The sequence below is a fragment of the Phycodurus eques genome, chromosome 12 (assembly GCF_024500275.1).
Source record: "Phycodurus eques isolate BA_2022a chromosome 12, UOR_Pequ_1.1, whole genome shotgun sequence".
Lineage (NCBI taxonomy): Eukaryota > Metazoa > Chordata > Actinopteri > Syngnathiformes > Syngnathidae > Phycodurus > Phycodurus eques.
In genome coordinates, this window is record NC_084536.1 from 23,071,186 (window position 1) to 23,092,357 (window position 21,172).

Here is a 21,172-nt window from a genome sequence, read left to right on the forward strand (position 1 = left end):
TGGGGAAATCGCGCCTCCCAACGCACCCAATGTTGATATAGTGTGCGTTTGTTGTGTCGCTGCGAGTAAGTGTCATGCAATTATATGTTTATAAGGATATCTGGACGTGTATCTGTAATGGGATGTAGCAAATAAAAGTGTATGCAGTGTTGTTTAAGCGTGCATCCAGTAGTTTCTAACAAGACCCAATTTGGTTTCCCACAAATTTACTGAAATAAAAATTAAAGATCATATATCATCATAACATTGGCATACACTATTAAACATTCAAAGGTTCCTCTTTAAAATTGCATTATTTTAGGGGGGGCTCCCCAAGGTGAGGGTGGTGGTCACCGCTGATATATGTCAGAGTAACACTAAAATCGCTAAGCATGTCAATAAAGGGACTAAATTGTGGAATTAACTATCACTGGAATTTCTAAATATTATATCACACCCACTTTTCAAATCTAATATGTTTAAAAAATCCTTATTGGAATAATATCTCTCCTTTTTTTTTGTAAATTTGGAAACCATGGATTTGATTTTCATTTAAATTTTTATGGACATATGATCCATGTACAGGTAGTTGAATTATCAGAATGCCCATCACCCTTACCAGAATAGATTAAATATTCCGGTGTTTATTCAGTTGTCAACAAATACAACTGGGTTTCATTTTTTATTTTTTTTTTTCATGTATGGAAGCGAGGTCATTGCCTCTGATGGGAACATCGACCCTCTCAACATGGCCGCCACCTAGGCACGTCGGATAGCCTAGCTGCTACAGCGCGCTGGTGTTATCTCGTCTTGACATCATATCTATGTTGGGAAACTCTCCAGCGACCACAAACGGAGTTGTCTACCACTAAAAAAAAAAAAAAAAAGGCGCCCTCTGGCGGCCGATAGGTAGGTAATTGAAATCACAGAGAGAGAGAGAGAGAGAGAGAGAGAGAGAGAGAGAGAGAGAGAGAGAGAGAGATTCTTGCATGGTGCCAGCAACACAATGGCCGGGCTCGATTGAGGGAAGAGACTTCGCCTCCGCGGAAGGAGCGATGAGGAGAAAAGGTAGGAACGTCATCGTCGTGGCTACCAGAAACGTTCACCGTAATATTCATTCACGTTTCATGTGATCCACGCGAGACGCCCGCGATTCGTTTAAGTCGAACGCGACCCGTCTTTTAGCTTTTTTTTTTTTGTTTGTTTTTTTTTTACCTGCGACGCGATAACGCGCGTGAAATCAGGACTGTATTCACGTGACGCCGTGCAAAATAAATAAATAAATAAATAGCAAATAAAATAAAATATCTATCATTTTAAAAATAGACAAACCCCCACAACGCAACGGTATGGCAGGCGTGCGGTCATAGAGGAGCCGGTGCAGCCCTTGACTGGCTGAAAGAAAAGGGCACGGTGCCTCCGCCTGCACCGCCGTGCACAGCTGGATGAAGGCCGCCATGCATCACGCATGCACGCTCGGGTTATTGATCAGGGCTGTCAACTGGATCGCCGCGATGGCTCTTCCTCTTGACAGCGGTTCACTGCAGCCTATTGTGCCCGCTGCTGCTGCGGTGCACCGGAGAAGATGCCACCATCCCATCACTCCCCTCACCCGCCCAATGCAATGCACTTGGACTGAGATGACTTTCAAACATGACACATCTCAAGTCTTTGTTTCGCAGAAAATCCGATTCCGCCCCACGAAGGAGGTTCAACATGTACTCCACATGCATAATATTGTTCACAATTGCACGTTGTACCATCTCACACGTGCCTGAAATTCTTTAAACCGCTTGACTTAATAATTTTTAAAAATCAACATGAAAAAAAAACAAACAAAAAAACTTTGAATACAGTGGTTCAAATATTTATTGTTTATTCTTACTATGTACGGCCCGTGGGCCACGTCCTTGCGAGCTCCATGCTTTAAGTTCACCCACTCAGTATTTTAGTGTAGATAAAAAAAAAGAAACAAATATTAGTTCATAAAAAGCAATTGTACATTTAAAATGATTTTTTTTGTGTGTGTGTATCAATTAAGTTTATTTTTTCGAATTTAATAAATAATAAAATTGTAAATGATATTTTATTTTTATTTTATTACTAAAATAAACTTGGCATTTTCACTTTTTTTTTTTTTTTACTTCATCTACAAATTTTCTTCATCCGTGAATGACCTGGCCATCTCTTTGTAAAAACAAATAAAAAAAAAGAATAATAATTTGTCCCTTGAGCAATTTTTTTCCCCAAGCCTTATCTATTGTAATGTGAGAATGAAGCAAAACATTATCATTTTGCCCACCGGAATACAGTACTGTTAAAAAGTATCGACCCAAGAAATAACCTGTAACATTTCAATGAGAATGCAGACTGAATGTGAATAACGAGCTCGTTTGCACATTTTGATGCAAGAAATGGATTAGTGGATTAGTCGTTGACAGAAAGCTAATATTCTAAAGCATTTATTAAGCGGCAGCATGTGACCCCTCAGCGCTGACGCCAACTCCGGCGACTTCACGCGACTCCGCCGGGGGCCGCAAGCTGCCCGCCGTCCGCATTTCATTCGTAGAAAGCTTTTGACTGATCGTGCGGAACGTGATGGAGCCCATCAGAACGGGCGCCATGGCAACCAGGCCTCAGCATGTGATGAGGTGCGAGGCTGATCCGGGTCATTTCAGGTGCCGGAATTGCATTCACGGAATCTCGCATTCCGTACCTCACTCTGACTCTCTTGGCCCCGTTTGGAGGCCGAAAAGTTACCGGAGCTGAGGAAGCTTATCGACTTATCATTCGTATTCGTGTTACGTTGTGTACAAAGTGGGGCGCCACGGCTCTGAATACGGGAATAGATCATAATCTGAGGTTATTATCTAGTCCCCGAGATGGGAAAAAAAAAAGATCAGATGATGACGTCATCAATGCCGTGGGCAAGTATTTGGGGGGCGGGAGTCGAGCTTCTACGAAGACGGGATCCTGCAATAAGCGTGCAGACTTATAAGGGAAATAAATGAGTGACGAGTACCTTTACGCTTAATTTCGCAAATAGAAGCCGTTTAGTCGAGTAACAAAAGTCAGACTGTATACAATCGCTCATTTACACGCCTTTAAAATCAGGCTTTTTTTACACTAAGACAGGAAATAGGGTGTGTAAAGTTACATTCGCGTCTGTTTGACCCTGGAACAGATTCTTTCTATTCCCATTAAAAAAAAAATAAAAAATGTTTTGGTTTGGCGTTCGAGGTTCCACCGTGTACGTCTAATGTTAGCATCGGAATACTCCACTGCCGCTAATCTGCTTCTTGTTGAATGTGGTTATTTGAAAATACCGTTGCCGTGGTTTCGTGTCAGAATTTTTGCTGTCCGTGCAAAACGTATCCACTAAAATCGGAAAGATGTGCGTCATGTGACCTTACAAATCTGGACCTCGTAGCGTGTAATAGTCGTGCAATAGCGCGTGAATAATGTGCATTCTGTCTTTTTGGAAGGCCGCCTGGCGAGCGGACGTGCTCACGCGTGACGACGGGACTTCCTCACCCGCTAAATAAACGCACTAACGAGTGTTTGTTTTACATTAGTGTCACTTTCTCGCTCGTCACTGTCTTCCCGGCGCGCTCGACCGCAAAGCATCCGCGCTCACGCATCGCCGGACGTCACGCCGTGCACGACTGGAAATGTCTCCGAGGAAAACGAGCATTTGAGCGATTCTTGTGTTTGAGGGATTTGCCGTTGCGAGACCGGGAAGTGCGTCTCGAGACCCGCGTTGGCGTTAGGATTAATATGAATCTGCCAGTTTGAAAGTGATAGTGTTTCTTTCCCCGCGGCGGCCATTTTTTCCGCGTGGCCTGGTTCGACGCCACCGCTCGCTCGCCTTGGCCCGCATTCCGCTTGCTCTGGCCCAGAGGTCGGCACCCGGGAGGGGGGGGCTAACTGTTTTTAATGAAATCATCAGCTTATTCATTTAACCGTGCGGCTGCTGGGTGTGATGCAAGCCCATTGTGTGTGCGCTGTAACCCCCCCCCCCACACACACACACACACACACACACATACACACACACACACATTAAGCCCCCGCTCACACACATACACACACATCTATCCTGCACACCTCTCAATGTGATTGATTGTTATTGCTTAATCGGGGGGCCCCATGATTCCGGCGTTGCCGCGGCAACAGCGGACGCTGCAGATGTTGGCCGGGATGAGACACAGACACTAAATGTAATGTAATGGCGCCACATTCGACTGGGGTGCGTTTAATTACATTAGGTACACCTGCATAAGCTGAGCAACATTTAAAACCTCCATTCTCATCTATGTTCAGTGAAATTGTATTCAAACATTCCTAACAATCTGTTCTCTTCATTTCATAGCATTTCTCTTGGTTACACTGCTTCCAGTGTAGGCACGCGGGCGTTCAATTTTCCATCCAATCAGACTTCAGCCTGTGTTGCCACGTCAATGTAATCTGCCCAGGGCATTCGGAATCAGCAGTGCTGCCCGATGTAACGTAAACTATGTTGGCAATGGGTCTGTTACTCAACTTTCAAAATGTCCTCATTGTGGGCCAGCTAGCGAGCCCACAATGATGCCGGCATTCTTTCTGCCCTACGATTGGCGGGTCAGTGCGAGCCCAGTTTTTTTTTTTTTTTTTTTTTAAATCAGCATCTCTGGTGAGTACGATGTCGTTCTGGTCACGTTATTGATAAATATTACTTCTGACCTGCTCCAGATGATATGCGTAGTACAGTTGAGTTGAGCGCTGTTATATCGGGTTTTTGTAGTTTTAACGGGTTCCATCATTGTTAGAAATGGGAATCGGCCCAGGTACCATAAATGCCACTACTGCGCAGTCTACAAAGCAAGATGATTCTGGTTTTCAAAAATTCTCATAATAATAATCATAATACTATCGTTCTGAATTGTACGGCCAAAAACAAGTTAACGGGAAGGAGCATGTCTAACCAGAGATGACGTACAGCTTGTATAGACAATAATCTCCCGCTGTCGATATACAAGAGTGGGCTCGTAATGGCGATAGACAGGCGGCTGCCATGACAACGGCGGGGAGACAGACAGCGTAATGAACGGTCGTGGACGGCCGAGCGGCGGCACGTCAGCGTGCACGCAAATGGAAAGTCCGAGACGTACGAGATGAATAAAACATGAGTGTCATTAAACGCGCACTTGAATCTCACCGCTGCCTCAGTCAAGCATCTGCGCCTTTTTTTTTATTTTAAGTTCTGATATATTTCCTTGACGCCGACAAGTCGGAGTGTCATGTAAATGCGCTGGTCCTTTGCCTGGATTACCTTCAGCGTCCTCAAAGTTAAGTGCAGCAACACATTGCGACGATTCTGACTTGACAAAGATAATAATGTTTACTTTTGATGGACACTTGTTTAACAATTGGGTTTAAGATGGGAAGTTAGGGTTTCAAGCCAGTATTAGGGTATGAAGTAAGTGTACAGCATTTTATGATTAACTTCGGGTTTGGACTTCAAATTAGGGGAAAGGTTTTGAGTTAGGGCTTGAAATTCGGATTTTGAAACCAGAGTAAGGCTTCAATTTAAGGTTCCAAGTTAGAGTTAGGTTTAAGAGCAAGTGTTGGGGTTTCAAGACAAGAGAGTTTGAAATTTGGGTTTTAATCCTGGATTAGCATTTCAAATTAGGTTAAATCTTTGAAGCCATGGGGCGAACAAGATTTAAGGTTTCAAATTAGGGTTGGGGTTTTGAATTAGGGTTTCAAACCAATGTTGGGGTTTCAAGTTGTGGTTAGGATTTCAGGTTAGGGCAAAGGTTTTGAATTAGGGTTTCAAATTGGAGGTTTAAGACAGTGTTAGGGTGAGAAAAAAAGGGTTGGGGTTTCAAGGCAAGGTTAAGGTTTTAAGAAAGGCTTTGAAATGAGGGTTTCAAGACAATAGGTCTCACGTTAGGGTTAGAATTTCAAGTTTGGGTTCCAATACAGGTTTAGTGTTTATAATTAGTTTTCAAGGCAATGTTAGGGTGAATATTTTTGGTTTCAAATTAGGGTTTCAAGACAGGGTTCGGATTTCAAGTAAGGTTTAGGGTTGCAAATTAAGATTTAAAGGAAGGATTCATGTTTTAAGGTAAGGTTTTAAGACCATTTTAGGGTTGAATGATTAGGGTTTCAAATTAAGGTTTCAAGATAGGCTTAGGGGTTTCAAATTAGAGTCGCGAGTTTGTGTTTCTTGCCGGGGAGAAGGGTTCAAGTTAAGGTGTCAAATCAATTCATGAAGCAGTAAAAAGGCAAAGAATTCCAAATGTGAAGCAAAAGTAACAACGTATGCCTTTGACGTGGGTTTTCTTGATTTATAGTTTACGAATCATTTTCCGAATAGCATAATTGGCCAAGTCAATTTGGAACATTTTTGGAAAACGCAAAAAAGGAAGAAAAAAAAAAAAGAAAATCAAAAAAGAGTGCGGTTACCTCGATTTGACCTTTGCTGATGACATTGACCTGGATGACTCCACGGGCATAAAGAAAAAAAACAATTATCAGCAAAAGCATATTTTTCTTGATATTGTTACAGTAAGTTAAAAAGGACTCGGGCAGCAATGCCGTTAGACTAACGAAATGTCGTTGTACAAAAGTAACTCGTGTCGATGGTGCTGGTGTGTGCGTGTGTTTGTGTTTCAGGTCACTGCGGTTGCCAAAGAGGTTGTACAAGATTGTAGTCAGTGGCTTTGGATTCCTGAGGTCTTTTATAGGCCTGTTTCCATAGCAACCGCCCCGGTCCTCCCGAGGACCACCGCCAAACGTTTCACCCCCCCCCCCCCCCCTTCCTCCGCAGAAAGAAACTTACCCCGGAATGGACACCGAGTCGACCCACTCGGGCTACTCCAGCCGCTCCGGGAGGTCAAACCGGCACGGGTGAGTTTCCCGTCAGACGCTTCACTTGCGCCCGCTTTGTGCTTATTTGGGCCTCGGGACAACTTTGATGAGTTGGTCGAGGGTGGGAGCGGGTCGCCAGACGGTCGTGTGATTTCGGGCCGTCGCACTTCGGCGGCTCGAATCACTGATGCGCTCGGTCTGGTCTGCAAACGAGAGAACTATTTCAGTTGAATCTTTAGTTCAGTCACCCTGCAAGATGAAACGAATACATTTCCATAATCAACTCCTATTTTATGATTTTTTTATTTATTTATTTTTTTTTACATCATTTTCTGTATACCGTTTTCCATTTTTTAATCCGGTCGGCTCCTCAATTGCCGGACATAAATCAGAAGATAGCCGCAAAGCTGATTAGGTTTCAGCGGCAATTGAATTTGATCGTCGTGGAAAATAAGGTCACTTCAATTGTAACAAGGTTAAAAGTCATTGTGCAACAAACCACATTGCACAATACGACATATTAAATTACTCGGTGAGAGCGCTCCATATCTGTAATTATTTTAGTATTTCTGCCCTTAACATTCATAATTCCTCACTTTAGCTGTAACTATCATATATATATATATTTTTTTAAGTATTTGACGTGAAAATGTCCAAAATCAATTTACATCAAACGCTATCGAGTCACGTCGGGTACATATACAGTTTTCCATATCTATGATTTTGTAAGTCGGTCCGCAATGACGCTTTTTTTTTTTTTTTTAGTATCCAAAATTTCAGTAACAAGGTGAAAAATCATCAATGTACATGAAAGTCCATCGAGTCGTACCTCCATATTAAAAAGCGCATGGTGTTGGCTTTCCCCATTTGTTATTATGTTGTAATGTTGTCCTTAAATATTGATGCAATGACAAAAATGTTGGGGTTGATTGGCTTGAAAATGTCCAAACTCTCAATCACAAGGGAAAAAATAAGGTACAAAACCCCCCTGGGATCATACTTCATATCAAAGCGCTTGATGGGAGCATTCCACATTTGTAATTATTTTGTTATTCTGTCCTTAAATATTAATCCAATAAGAAAAATACTTTTTTTTTTTTTTTTTTTTTACTTGAAAATGTTCAAAATGACAGTCATGCGGTCAAAATTCAATGCGAATAAAACCCCATCGAGTCATCGAACCTCATATTAAAACCTTTGATGACGCTTTCCATATCTGTATTTGTTTTGTGATTATGATATTAAATATTGTCACAATGAAAAAAAATATTTTATTTTTCTGACGGTCCAAAATGTGAGTGCCAAGTTAAAAAAATAAAAATCAAATCAGTGTGCATCAAACCCCATTGAGTCATTCGTACCTCATATTAAAGACCTTGATGAGCACTTTCCATAGGCATAATCATATTTTCCTTAAATATTGATGCAATGACAAAAAAAGTGATCAGACGAGCATGGATTTTTGACCGCTACAAATGAATGTTTGATACAGCTCTTATACCGCATCTCATTCGGTTATGCGTTCGATGTCGTGGCGGGTGCGCGGGGGTTCCTTGACCTCACGCCATCTTTGTCGTCCTGCGTCCAGCGAGCGAGGCCGCGAACGTCACAAGGCCAGCGGCGGTAAAGACGGCAGCCGCTCGGAGAAATCGGTCATCATCAACCCCCCGGAGACGTCCTCCCAGGATTCGCCGGTGCACAACGGCGAGCCGCTGCCGGGGGAGCCCTCGCCAGGGGCGGCGGATCTTGGAGAAGAGGGCCAGGTATTAGACTTGATGTGCATCAAAGTGCGCATGTGAGCTTTCATCACGGAGATCAATCCCAGTATTACATTTCAAGCAAACATATCCGATAGTGTCAAGCGATCACGGAGGATTATCGTTGCTCTTGTGCAGCTTGATCCCTATATTAGGACCATATAGAGCGCCTCGTGGTCGCCGTGTGGAAAAGCCCCGCGACGACCTCGTGGGATATAGTCAAGGTGTTGGACGCTTTAGCGTATATATATATTTTTTTTTACAGCTCAAACATGGAGTTATGTGTAAGCATAAGATAGATACAGTATGACACCGCCGGATTTAGAGAGCACAGGTGTAGCAGTGAGATAAAAGCATTAGTGGGGGGGGGGGGGGGGGGAGTATCCACCCAGACTTTGTGCAGAATTCCAAGGCTCGACCCATTTTTCAGAAAAAAAATAAATAAATACAAAACATTCCAGGATGTCATATGACTGCCAGCTCATAGCATCCGTCCATTGTCTGCATGCTAAGGTAATCTGTGCTCGTAGTGAGTTGATGTGGTTGTTCGCCGCGTCTTCGCACAGGTTACGCGCTCCAGCCGCACATTCTCACTGTCTTAGATCGGTCTTCGGCACTTTGAGGAAAGCCGATCGGAATAATCCGCCGCGTTCACACGCGCGCGCCACCGACACGAGGCCGGCGGCCAGCGCTCTGGTCTCTTGCCGCTTTGTGAGCCTCGGCCGTTGTGGCTTGATGCCAGAGGGCAGCAGATTGGGTTTCCTGGCAGCGTTGGCTCCAGCTAAACCCAAAACCACATTACTCTCTTTTTGAAAGGGACACTCATGCCTTGCTTGTTTGCATAGAAGCACTATTGCATGCAGTATCCGCTTGGATAAACTATTGATATGGCCAAATATTGTATTACATGATATGGTGATTTATAACCGATATAGTAAAGTACTGTATTGTATCATTAATAATATATTATTGTATGGCGTCATGATACATGTTCATATAAAGCCAAGTATTGTATTGTTGACGTTATGATATCCTATCATGATACTTCATGGATACAGCAACGTATTGCTAATGATGTCATGGTATTATGATACATTATCAACACGGCAAAGTATTATAGCATTAGTAATATTGTATGCTGTCGTTATAAAGTTAGGATACAGCAAAGCGATTTTATTGTTAATGTTATGCGGTGTCACGATTACAGCCAAGTGGAGGCCGAGTAGCAGATTTGAAATAAGAGTGTGATGGTTACAGAACAAATGAAACTCGTTTAATTTTAAGCTTAGGCACCACTGTATATTGATACAGCAATTGGTGTATTGCGCTTTGTTATGATGCCAAAAATATCAGCATAATAATGTTGTATCATGAGCCCTACTTGCAAAGTGCACATTTAACTCGGCCTTTTGTCTGTCAGGTGGGGTGACTGATGCTGTGTTAACCTGAAAGGTCGCCAGCGAGGCTTACCGTTTGCGTTTGCGGACGTAGGCAAGACCGCCGCAGCGGAGCATCCGACTGGCCGTGGCACTGCCGTAATTCCTACTTGAGCCTTTCCGTCCATTCTTTGCATTAACGTAGCGATCCGGCGGCCTGATTAGTGCAGCGGTAATCTTGAGGATTAATCCACTGAGAGTTAATGGCGGCAGTGTATTAGCTCTGTCAGAGGGTTATTGTTTAGCAGCTGCATGACCTGGTCACATGAACGCTTTGTTTTCACAAACAACTTTGGTAAAGCAAAGTTTGAATTGTTAATGATACGATGGGGTATCGTGATCTCACTGCGGATTATACAAGCTATTGCATCATTAATTGTACCTGTGATAGAGCAAGATTTGTATTGCTAACGATATTGTATTGGCATCTTGATACGTTGTCGCTATCGCAAAGTAACGCAATATGACACAACAGCGCAATTGTGTCGTTCTCCTCTTGACCTCGAACACTTCACCCTTTTTCCATTGTCAGAGTGCATTACATACGCGTATGTGCAGTACGTTACATTTTAGGCGCCCGTTTATAGGCATCTTGGTTTCCGTGGTAACGTGTCGGCAGCACGTGCGCTTCCTTCGTGCTTAGACTGCGCACGTGTCGTTTAAAAGCGCTATCTCCGTGGGACCGAAACGAGCATGTAAAAAAAATCAAATAAAAAACGACATGCATACAGCAGTCGACCTTCACAGCCACGCATGAAATCTCGTCCGTTTTTCCTTGCCCCCATTCGCTCCACCGAAGACGAATGACTTAAGCGTGGCCTTTCATCCAATATCTCGCCTCGCTCTTTTGTCCAGACTTCAAATTGACACTCTTGTGATCATATCTTGTTTTAATCTCAAGTGTTGGGAGAATTACGCAAGTGCGTATTTACACTGAGGGGACAGCGAATAGCGAATGACGAGAGCGACAGTATGAAAGTGTTTGCGGTGCCGATATGACAGGAAGATAAAGACGAAGAAAGAATGGGATATTAATAAATAATGACAGGCGAGAGAACAATTGATCTGTTTTTGTGCGCGTCGTGTACCTTATGTCGTCGGCGTGTGCGTCCTCCTGTGTGCACGCTGCCCTACATTACAAATCAAATCACGTTTGAAGACTACTTCTTATGAACGTCCACAAAGTCTGTAAATAGCATGAGAGGGAAATCAGTTAAAGACATTGTTGAAATCACGTTGAAAACAAAACACAGAATAATGGAAGAATACGAATGCTGCCAAAATGTGTTGCATTTGTTTTTTGTTTTGGTTTTGCTTTGTTACCATTTAAAAAGGGTCCATTCAAACAAATGATTGTTCAGACAATAATATCTGGATCAAATGTTGTGATCCAGATTTTTTGTTTGTTTGTTTGTTTCGGCGACAACTAGACAAAATATGACAAGAAAACATTTATACTTTGAGGCCAACACAATTCAACCATTAATTATTTCGATTGAAGTACTTTGTGATATTGGGGGGGGGGGGGCTTTGCAATGTTTTCAGTTTTACTTTTTAGTTGAGCCACCACAACATCCGTGCTCGTTTGGTGGCGTTTTGAATTTAAGCTTGCAGACTTTGGTCAGATAAAGATACTTGATGTGCTGTTTGTTAAATACACAAAAGTGTAATTCTCTTGTTGAGTTTTCCAGTAAAACTTCAACTGGGCGTGCCAACAAAAACAACTTGAAGCAGGCCTCTTTTATGAAGAATTGTTTACTATCTGCCAAACTGTTGTAGGGAAATAAGAGGCCAAGTGACGGCCTTGTATCTCGAAAATACTCGCGAATCAAGTGACAACAGTTGTAAAATGAAGATGTCTTGCTTGCCTCCAGGATGATAATTGGGGGGAAACCACCACCGCAGTGACAGGCACCTCCGAGCTGAGCATTTCCCAGGAGGAAGTGGTGGGCTTGGGCAAGAGCATACAGGACCGGACCCGAGGCTTCCGCCGTTATCTCCCCTTAGCTGTGGGCCTCTGCGGGGGTCTGCTGGTGCTGGCCACCCCGCTGGTCTTCCTGCTCCTGCCCGTAATAATGTGGCCCGAAAGACTGCAGCCTTGCGGCGCCGCCTGCGAGGGTCTCTTCCTGTCCCTCTCCTTCAAGCTCCTCATGCTCCTCACGGCCATCTGGGCGCTGTTTCTCCGGCCGGCCCGCGCCAGTCTGCCGAGAGTGTGCGCGTGCCGCGCCTTCCTCACCGCGCTCACCCTCCTGCTCACCATGTCCTACTGGCTCTTCTACGGCGTCAGGATCCTCGATGCGCAGGTGAGCTCAATGTGCTGCCCCAAGTATGAAACAAATTAACAGTAGAGCGGTGCCTTGAGATAAGAGTTCAATTCATTCTCATATCCCAAGACATCTTTCCCCATTGAAATAAATGGAAATGCCATTCATCTGTTCTCACCTCTCCACCCAAAAAACGTTTGAACACGAAAACATGCTATGTCGCAGTTGTCAAAGTCAAAGTCGAGGCCCAGGGGCCAGATCTGGCCCGCCATAACATCTCTTGCGGCCCACGTCAGCAAATCATGTGCGTCTACTTCATGTTCTTCCAGAGCAAAATTTCTAATTGTCATCACATTTAATAACATTGAAAATTGCAAGCATTTTAAAATAAAGTTAGGAGTGACGCGGGCAGGCGGATGCCTTTAGCATTTGGACATTTCTAACTGTATGAAAACCAAGCAGATGTACAAAAACTGGGACAAAATTTAAGCAGAAAAATGTCGAAAATTGAATCATACGAAAACTGAAGTTCAACGGTACATGTAATGATATGATGAGACGATTATACATTTATATGGTTTGACAGTCCCTCTGAGGGAAACCATGTGACCCACGACAAAAATGAGTTTGACACCCTTACACTTTATAAAAACATACAATAATTATCAATTAAAGAGAATGTAATGTTTTTGACACATTTTATCCTTCATGTCACTGGACATTATGCTCTTCCGTCTGGTGCAGCTAGGTCACCAGGGGGCAGTATAATGCAGACATAGAGACACACACGAAAAAGAGTTTCACAACGATATTTATCTGAACTGCAGTGAATCGTGTCGTTGAATATGTTCTGTGCGTGTGCTCCATTGCAGGACGAGGACTACCACGGTGTGGTCCAGTTCGCAGTGTCCCTGGTGGACTCGCAACTCTTTGTCCACTACCTGGCGGTGGTGCTGCTGGAGCTACGTCACCTGCGACCATGCTACAGCGTGTGCGTCATCCGCTCCACCGACGGAGAGACGCGTCACTACAACATTGGACAGCTCAGGTACATGGAGACTACTTCAACATGCAAAAATAGATAATGACGCTAAATATTTTTTTTTAAGGAAAACACCATGCCATACATATAAAGCAATCAAATGTTCATTGCATTCAGTTCACTGAGCGGCGTTCGAAACATCTTATGTGGGACCGTGAGTGAGTACTATCCATTATCTTTGACAAAGATGACCTGGGGAAAACAACAGTCCATCTGAGGAAATGTTCGGTGGACAGACAAAACCATAACAAGAATACCAGAATCAGAATCTGTGTTTTGTTTGTAGTAACAAAATCAGGGAGGAAAGCGCCCAACAGTTAAGTGTGGTGGTGGTACAAAATGGTACAAACAGTTTCTAGATTGTAGCAAGAAATGCTTGGAGGCAGTCATCCTTGCTGAAGAGTATATTTTGAGGAAGGGTGCCTTTACCTGCTCACGGCCATTTTGAGATGTGAAGGCCCTCCTGAAATCATTGTGAGGTATTTCCCACACTCAACAAATGTTGCCAGAGTGTACATCTTGATGAAACTGGACGCCCAAAATTTACTCGGTAGTGCCCTTCAGAATGTTTTGAAAATTCAGCTCTGGAAGCTTTAAGCCACACCTCCAATCTTGTCTCATTGATTGGACTCCAGGTCGGCTCAGTTTGGCTCACAGCTGACTCTGATGAGCTCCTGGAGAATCCGTAGCCGAGAGGTTCACTTAACTTTTTCCTCCCTGTCCGGGTGAATATTTACGTTGTTTTATTTAATAAAAATATGAACCAACTTCCAATATGTTCCTTAAAGTTCATGTGTCCCAGTGCCTTTGCCCATATAGTGTGTGTAATGGAGGCCCATATCACAAAGATGAAAGTGGCATAGCTAGTAACTGAGTCAGTCAGCCTCCTCGTCTAGTTTGCTTCAGGCGGGATATTCGAGAGGGAATTGCTCACACGGGAATTATGTAAACACAGCTGTCAGGCCTTTCTCCTCTGATCAAATGTGTGGCGTCGTCATTAAAATTGCTCTCAGGTATCGGTACACGTATCTTTATGTACCTTGCTTTCTGCACTGGGAAAGAGGGGAAAAAAAGCCCCCCCCCTCCCCCCAAAAAAAAAAATAAAAGTTGGACACATGTCTTGGTAAAATGAAGACTTGAAGGGGACATATTATGGAAAATGTATTCCCCCCCCCCACCCCACCCCCACCCTCTGAGCTCTGCTCACCCGGGTAGAAAGCACCTCTCGCTGAAAGGCTCAGGCTTTCCTCCCACTCGTCATGGTGACGCAAACACGTCACAAACGTAATTAAAATGCCTGGGAATTGTTTTAAGTCGTGGGGGAAAAAAATCTCCGTTAAGAACTAAAGACTATGGCATGTAGTGATTAATTAATTGATTCAGAGGTGAGTCTTAGGCCAATCTAAGCAATAAAACCCATGGGTAGTGGCAGTAAGCAGAGGGACCATTAACGCAGGTCGTTAAGTTTATGGTGTGAATGACCAGCAACTCTTTTGTGTCACGCAGCATTCAGAACGCGGCTCTCACCGTCTTGGAGTATTACTACCGAGATTTCCCGCTCCACAACCCGGCGCTCCTCTCGGCCTCCAAGCACCGCGCCTCCAAGCACCTGGCCGGATTAAAAGTTTACAACGTTGACGGTAGGCACAGCTCGTTCATGATAAGGAATTTGCTCTGGTTGTCTCTTATGGTTATGATTTACAGCTGAAACTCTCGGCTAGAACCGACACCGACTTTTTCAAGGCTCCAGCTGTCACAGTAACCTGTTTACTAAGTGGAAGGGCAATGTTTGAAGTGACATTTTAACATTTGTATCTGTCATACAAGTGTGACAGAAGTTTAAATAAATGTGTTACGGGCGCATAAAGAATGCGGTGAGGTTGATCATCATCGTCGTCAATCATCATCGTCCACACGGGAAGGCCCGAGCCAAGATTTGAACCCTCAACCTTTTTCATTGTGATCTTGTGCTCTCCTTGTCCGCTTCTTCTGTGAGCAGCTTTGAGAAGCAGACTGCGAAGGTTTCTGCGGGAGAGTAAGTACCGTACTGCAGAACTGCTGTCCTCCCTTGCGACGCGTTTTAAAAAGCACGCAAAGTCACTAACGTCGCGGCTCAGTTCACTCAGAAAGGCTCTCCGTGTGTCTCTGACATAATGGATACGCTCGCATCGCCACGGAAACGACGACAAACTGCAACATCACAATTTCACATTTGCATCATGTCCTATAGGAGAATGTTGGCTATCACATCCCAAATGCACAAGGCTTCCATCGTGCTCGCATCGGAGTGAAGCGTCGGCCCTCCCTCCTTTTCAGCAGAAAGGCCTCCGGAGCCTTAAATAATTCATCAGAGAAAACGCTCATTCCTCACATACTCCCCTCTTCGGCCTCTCCCGCCCCTTTCTTTCCCCCCTCATCCTTCTCACCTGCACGAATGTACTTTTACACACACATGCACGTCACATTCATGGTTTGGATCTGAAACTGCAGGTTTTATACCTTGCGCACCAGCCCCCTCGAACATGACGAGTTCCACTGCATGAGCTCGTGTTGTGCAAAGCTGCAAAGTCACAGATCTGCCTTAATGTTGAATGAAGCGCACCACTATGAATGTTTCATCTCGCTGTCCAGAAAAAGATTTTTGCGTGGAGGCCTTTTCTCATTGCAATTTATCGTTTCAACGTATAATATGGCGTTTATTTTTTTAGTCTGAATTCATATCCATCCATTTTCTTTACCGCTTATTCTAAATGTAATTAATATGATTTAAGTTGTCATCGTAAGATTTTCTGTGACAGAGACAGATGATGAACTAGAAAAATTACAGTCTGGGCCTGTCAAGTCTTGATCTTGGACAAGGTTATCAAATATTAAATTGATGTTTTCACATCGCTGACGCAAGCTTTTATTAATGTTATCAGCGAGAAGGTCGACACTCCCCTTCCACTCCACCCTTTGTTCTCCACACGGAGTCACGATCCATTCATCTGCGAGATCACTTCCTCAGGATCAAGGTGATATTATCAATTCACCGCTTGTCCTCGCTCTTCTTTTTTCGAGCGCAGCTCCCGGGAGCGCGGCGGGGGCGCCGCCCGCTAATGGAAACCAGTCCCAGGCCACGATCGCGGCCGCCGCCAAACGCAAAGACAGCGCCCATAACGAGCTGTACTACGAGGAGGCCGACTACGAGAGACGAGTACGCAAACGGAAAGCCAGGTGAGCGAGACACGCCGTTTCTATGTGGACCACGGTGCACACCCGCCCGATACAGGTGAAAATCCACATTTAGCGAGACCATATCAAAAATGTTTTTGTTTTACCCCTCCCAAATAACTTAAACACATTTTAATGTATTAACCCATTTAATACCAAAAACGTATTTTTACGTCTTTTAAAACTCAATCACCTAATCCCAAAGACGTAGTTTTACGTCTTTCACATTTCTTTGCGCCATTGGCTTCAGAGGGGGCTGATGTCACTCCTCACCAAAGGATGAGGCCTGAGAGCAATTTTAATGGCCATAAAAATGGACACTAGATGGCAGAAGTGCATTACACAATTTAGAATGTTGGTATAAGTTCTACCGCTAATGACTAAAGAACGGAAAAAAGTAGAAACAAACTTATTAAAACTTTTTACCCTATAAAGTGTAAAAGCAAATCAAAATCAACCTTAATGTAGTGGCGATTCATGCAATGGACAGATACGTTTCCCCCCAAAATAGCAATATAGTTGGGGAAACACTATGATTTATTATTCCCTCGAAAGTTGAACACAATCCATCCATTTCTATAGCACTTGTCCCTATTAGGGTCAGACACATATCCCGGTATATCCTCGACAGTCAACTGCGTCACACCTTGGTGATGGTTTCATTTGACTTTTGGGTTGTTAGACTTCAGGGATCCACTTGATATCACAATTATCATATCATATCATATCATATATATTGTAGCGGGCGGCACGGTGGCCGACTGGTTAGAGCGTCAGCCTCACAGTTCTGAGGAGCGGGGTTCAATCCCCGGCCCCGCCTGTGTGGAGTTTGCATGTTCTCCCCGTGCCTGCGTGGGTTTTCTCCGGGCACTCCGGTTTCCTCCCACATCCCAAAAACATGCATTCATTGAGGACTCTAAATTGCCCGTAGGTGTGAATGTGAGTGCGAATGGTTGTTTGTTTGTCTGTGCCCTGCGATTGGCTGGCAACCAGTTCAGGGTGGACCCCGCCTCCTGCCCGATGACAGCTGGGATCGGCTCCAGCACGTGAGTGAGGAGAAGCGGCTCAGAAAATGGATGGAATTGAATAAACTGCGATATCATTGAGTAACAGCAGCCTTCTCAGCTAGCTCAAAGTTAGCTCAGTTAGCTCAAAAAAATGGGTTCCCTCCTCTGGTTATGAAGACCTCATGTTAGCTAGCTAGCCAGCTAGTTTCCAAGCTAGCCAACAAGTTGACACAAATCCCAACAAACTGCACATCTGAGTGACGTCCTTGAATATATTTTAGATTCGGAAATTGTTACTAAGGGTTCGTTTGAGGAGCTGCTGGAGTCTGCTTTGTTGACACGTGAGGTTACTATAAGCAAAATCCACACCAGGAAGTCAATGAATAGACTAATTCACCCTTTTAACATTCACTTCCATTGGCGGCTATTAAAGTCAAATATCCATTCTAATGTGAGGGCTTGCAGTGACTGGGATTTATTGATGCACTCAAAAAAAAAAGATATTTAAGCCAAAATAAGCACAAATGCATATGTCATGTCAGTCTTAGCAATATCCATGTCCGTGGACAGGTTGGTGGTGGCCGTGGAGGAGGCTTTTACGCACGTGCGGCGCATGAAGAAGGAGGACGAGCGCGCAACGCCTTCAGACATCATGGACGTGCGGGAAGCGGCTTTGGCCGTTTTCCCGTCCATGGCCCGCGCCCTGCAGAAGTACCTCCGCACCACCAGGAGGCAGCAGTGTCACAGCATGGAGAGCATCCAGAAGCACCTGGCCTTCTGTCTCATCAATAACATGAGCCCCAAGGTAAAATTGCTTTTTTTAATTTTTACCACGCTGTCAATGTGCGAGGTTAATTACAACTATATACTCAATCTTAAACATTTTAAAATATTTTTACTATAGTTTTCTTCTTTTAAATTAGGCACCCCCAAAGTTTGGTACCACGGATGACCGCTTCTTCTTCTTCTTATAATAGCTGAAATATGATTTAAAATATTGATCGTAAACCCAAAATGGCTAAATACTGTATTAGTATCTCTCTTTTTAGACGAGCAGGAAAAATAAAACCAGTATATAGTACAGTCATTTGTTCATATCCCAACAATTTTTTTTTTTAATTTGAAATTTGTTTGGTTCCATGTGTCCAGGCCTTCCTGGAGACGTACCTGTCCCCGGGCCCCACCCTGCAGTACGGCCCCGAGCGCTGGATGGCCGACCAGTGGACGCTGGTGAGCGAGGCGTCGGTGACGAGCGGCGTCAAGGACGGCAGCGACTTTGTGCTCAGGTGTCTCGACTTCAATCTCGCCGTCACCGTCAAGAGCATCCCGTACATCCGCGTGCGTGAGGAGTACGTGGACCCCAAATCGCACAAGTTTGTGCTTCTGCTCCAGTCGGAAACTTCGGTTTAACGGCCGGTTGCTTCTCTGGACCTACACGACTCTTACAATTACTGCATTTACCTTCTCAAAAAGGCTCTGGTTTTTTTCATCTTTTGCATACTCAATCTGACAGATGAGAAGAAAATACCTGGATTCTCTATGTTGGCATCCTGTATGCACTTTAAAAAGACTCACTGTTGTGTTTGCATGTGGATGATGAGTGTGTGACTTTTTGAGGATGCAAAAATGTGGTTTTGTGGGAAACATTTGTCAAAAGTGTGGCTGGAAGAAAAAAAAAAAAAGAAACACCAAAACCCAACTGCTAGTTTTGAATTAGCCGTTGGTATACAGTATGTACAGTATTTATACGTGAACGTGCATTATTCCGTGCATCATTTTTATATTAAAACTGTGCATTGCTTGAATTTTAACTTTTTTTATTTTTACTTTGTGCAGACAAAGATTGTTAATTTGGATATGACATCAAACACTGGAATCACCACAGTCAATGTTTCACATATTTCAGTGTGTAGTATATGCTGTTTATATATATATATATATATATATATATATATATATATATATATATATATATATATATAATTAAAATGACATTTGTATATCTTAAAAGTATTACAACACTTCTCAGCAGCATGAGACTTCACATATTATATATGAATATTCAGTGATTACAGGGAACATTTCTAAAAAAAAAAAAAAATTATTATTTATTTATATATAAGTTATATGGGTTTATTTCAATTGGGCAGAGTTTGGATGTCAGCAGTCGTCAGTATGAGCGTCTCAGTGCTGCTCCCTATTGACCACTTTCACAAAGTGCACATGTCAAAACTACATTGATTTGGAAGGGGAAAGTTTGTATTTTTCAATTGAATCTTGGCATTTTATTGTTACGTACTGTTGTCACTTATGTAGTTTAGCGTTTTATAATGTCGATGACTGCACATAGATAGTCTTGACTTAAACATTTATCGCAAACTGTGTATGCGTGTACTGTATGTGTGTGTTAAGCATTTGTTGTGACGCCTCTTTTGTACTACTGAACATAAGGTCACAGAAGCTGTGTCTGATTTGCATTTGTTAAAAAAAATAAGATACTTGCAATAAATGCATTTGTACTAATATTTTCAAGCATTACTTTTTTTCCCTTAGTAAGGTCTTTATTTGTAGAAATGCTTTTTTTTAATATAATAATATGCAGGTGCAGTCTAATAAACTAAAATGTGGTTTAAAAAGTTAGTAGTTTAATACAAAAATTAAATTGATATTCAAATTCATTAAAACCATAGGAAAATACTTCATACTTAATGAAAAATAATTTTGATTTTTTTTATGTAATATTCAAATTTCTTGAGATGGTGAATTTAGAGTTTCCATTAGCTTTAAGCTATCCATCCATCCATCCATCCATTTTCTGAGCCGCTTCTCCTCACTAGGGTCGCGGGCGTGCTGGAGCCTATCCCAGGTGTCATCAGGCAGGAGGCGGGGTACACCCTGAACTGGTTGCCAGCCAATCGCAGGGCACATACAAACAAACAACCATTCGCACTCACATTCACACCTACGGGCAATTTAGAGTCTCCAATGAATGCATGTTTTGGGGATGTGGGAGGAAACCGGAGTGCCCGGAGAAAACCCACGCAGGCACGGGGAGAACATGCAAACTCCACGCAGGCGGGGCCGGGGATTGAACCCGGGTCCTCAGAACTGCGAGACTGACACTCTAACCAGTCGGTCACCGTGCCGCCAGCTTTAAGTTATAACCATTAAAATGATCAAAAATAATAATAAAATCAGGAATTTTTTCACTGTGTGTAGTGAATCAATATTTGAGATTCACTTTTTTGAAAGAGTGAAATAAAGTCCATCCACCCATCTATCTTCTGTACCACTTATCCTTACTGGGGTCATAAAGTTTACCACAATATTCAAATTTACTGAGATGCACTTGTATACTCATCGGAATTTATTTGAGAGAAATGATAACTCATATTTTTTTATAAATAAGAAATGTGTTGCCATAAATAATTATATTCATTGAAATCTTAAGTATGTACGACGCAGTATGGCACAACGTCTAAGTGAGCGCATGCCGCTACTTTTATGCATATACAGTATCGCATACTGTATTCTTAAAAGTAATACCTCTCTGACAGGGTCAATGAAAAATGTGCATGATATTTTTTAGGCATTCCTGACATTGTGCAGCTGTACCTAA

General features: G+C 43.2%; 1 protein-coding gene across 1 annotated transcript; it reads left to right on the forward strand.

Moving 5' to 3' along the window:
- The first annotated feature begins 979 nt into the window (after positions 1-979).
- LOC133410445 (vang-like protein 1) lies at positions 980-20,064 on the forward strand. Its single transcript, XM_061691630.1, has 9 exons — positions 980-1,047; positions 6,640-6,873; positions 8,423-8,597; positions 11,902-12,330; positions 13,164-13,339; positions 14,840-14,973; positions 16,399-16,549; positions 18,124-18,358; positions 18,703-20,064. Exons 2-9 carry the CDS (start codon positions 6,812-6,814, stop codon positions 18,961-18,963), a joined length of 1,623 nt encoding a protein of 540 aa, XP_061547614.1. The 5' UTR covers positions 980-1,047; positions 6,640-6,811; the 3' UTR covers positions 18,964-20,064.
- Positions 20,065-21,172: the final 1,108 nt, after the last annotated feature.

Excerpts from the sequence above, each read along its gene's own strand:
- LOC133410445 (XM_061691630.1), top strand. The coding sequence starts at position 6,812 with ATGGACACCGAGTCGACCCACTCGGGCTACTCCAGCCGCTCCGGGAGG. Across the intron at positions 6,874-8,422 it reads GGGAGGTCAAACCGGCACGG|CGAGCGAGGCCGCGAACGTC; the intron begins GTGAGTTTCCCG and ends TCCTGCGTCCAG. Across the intron at positions 8,598-11,901 it reads ATCTTGGAGAAGAGGGCCAG|GATGATAATTGGGGGGAAAC; the intron begins GTATTAGACTTG and ends GCTTGCCTCCAG.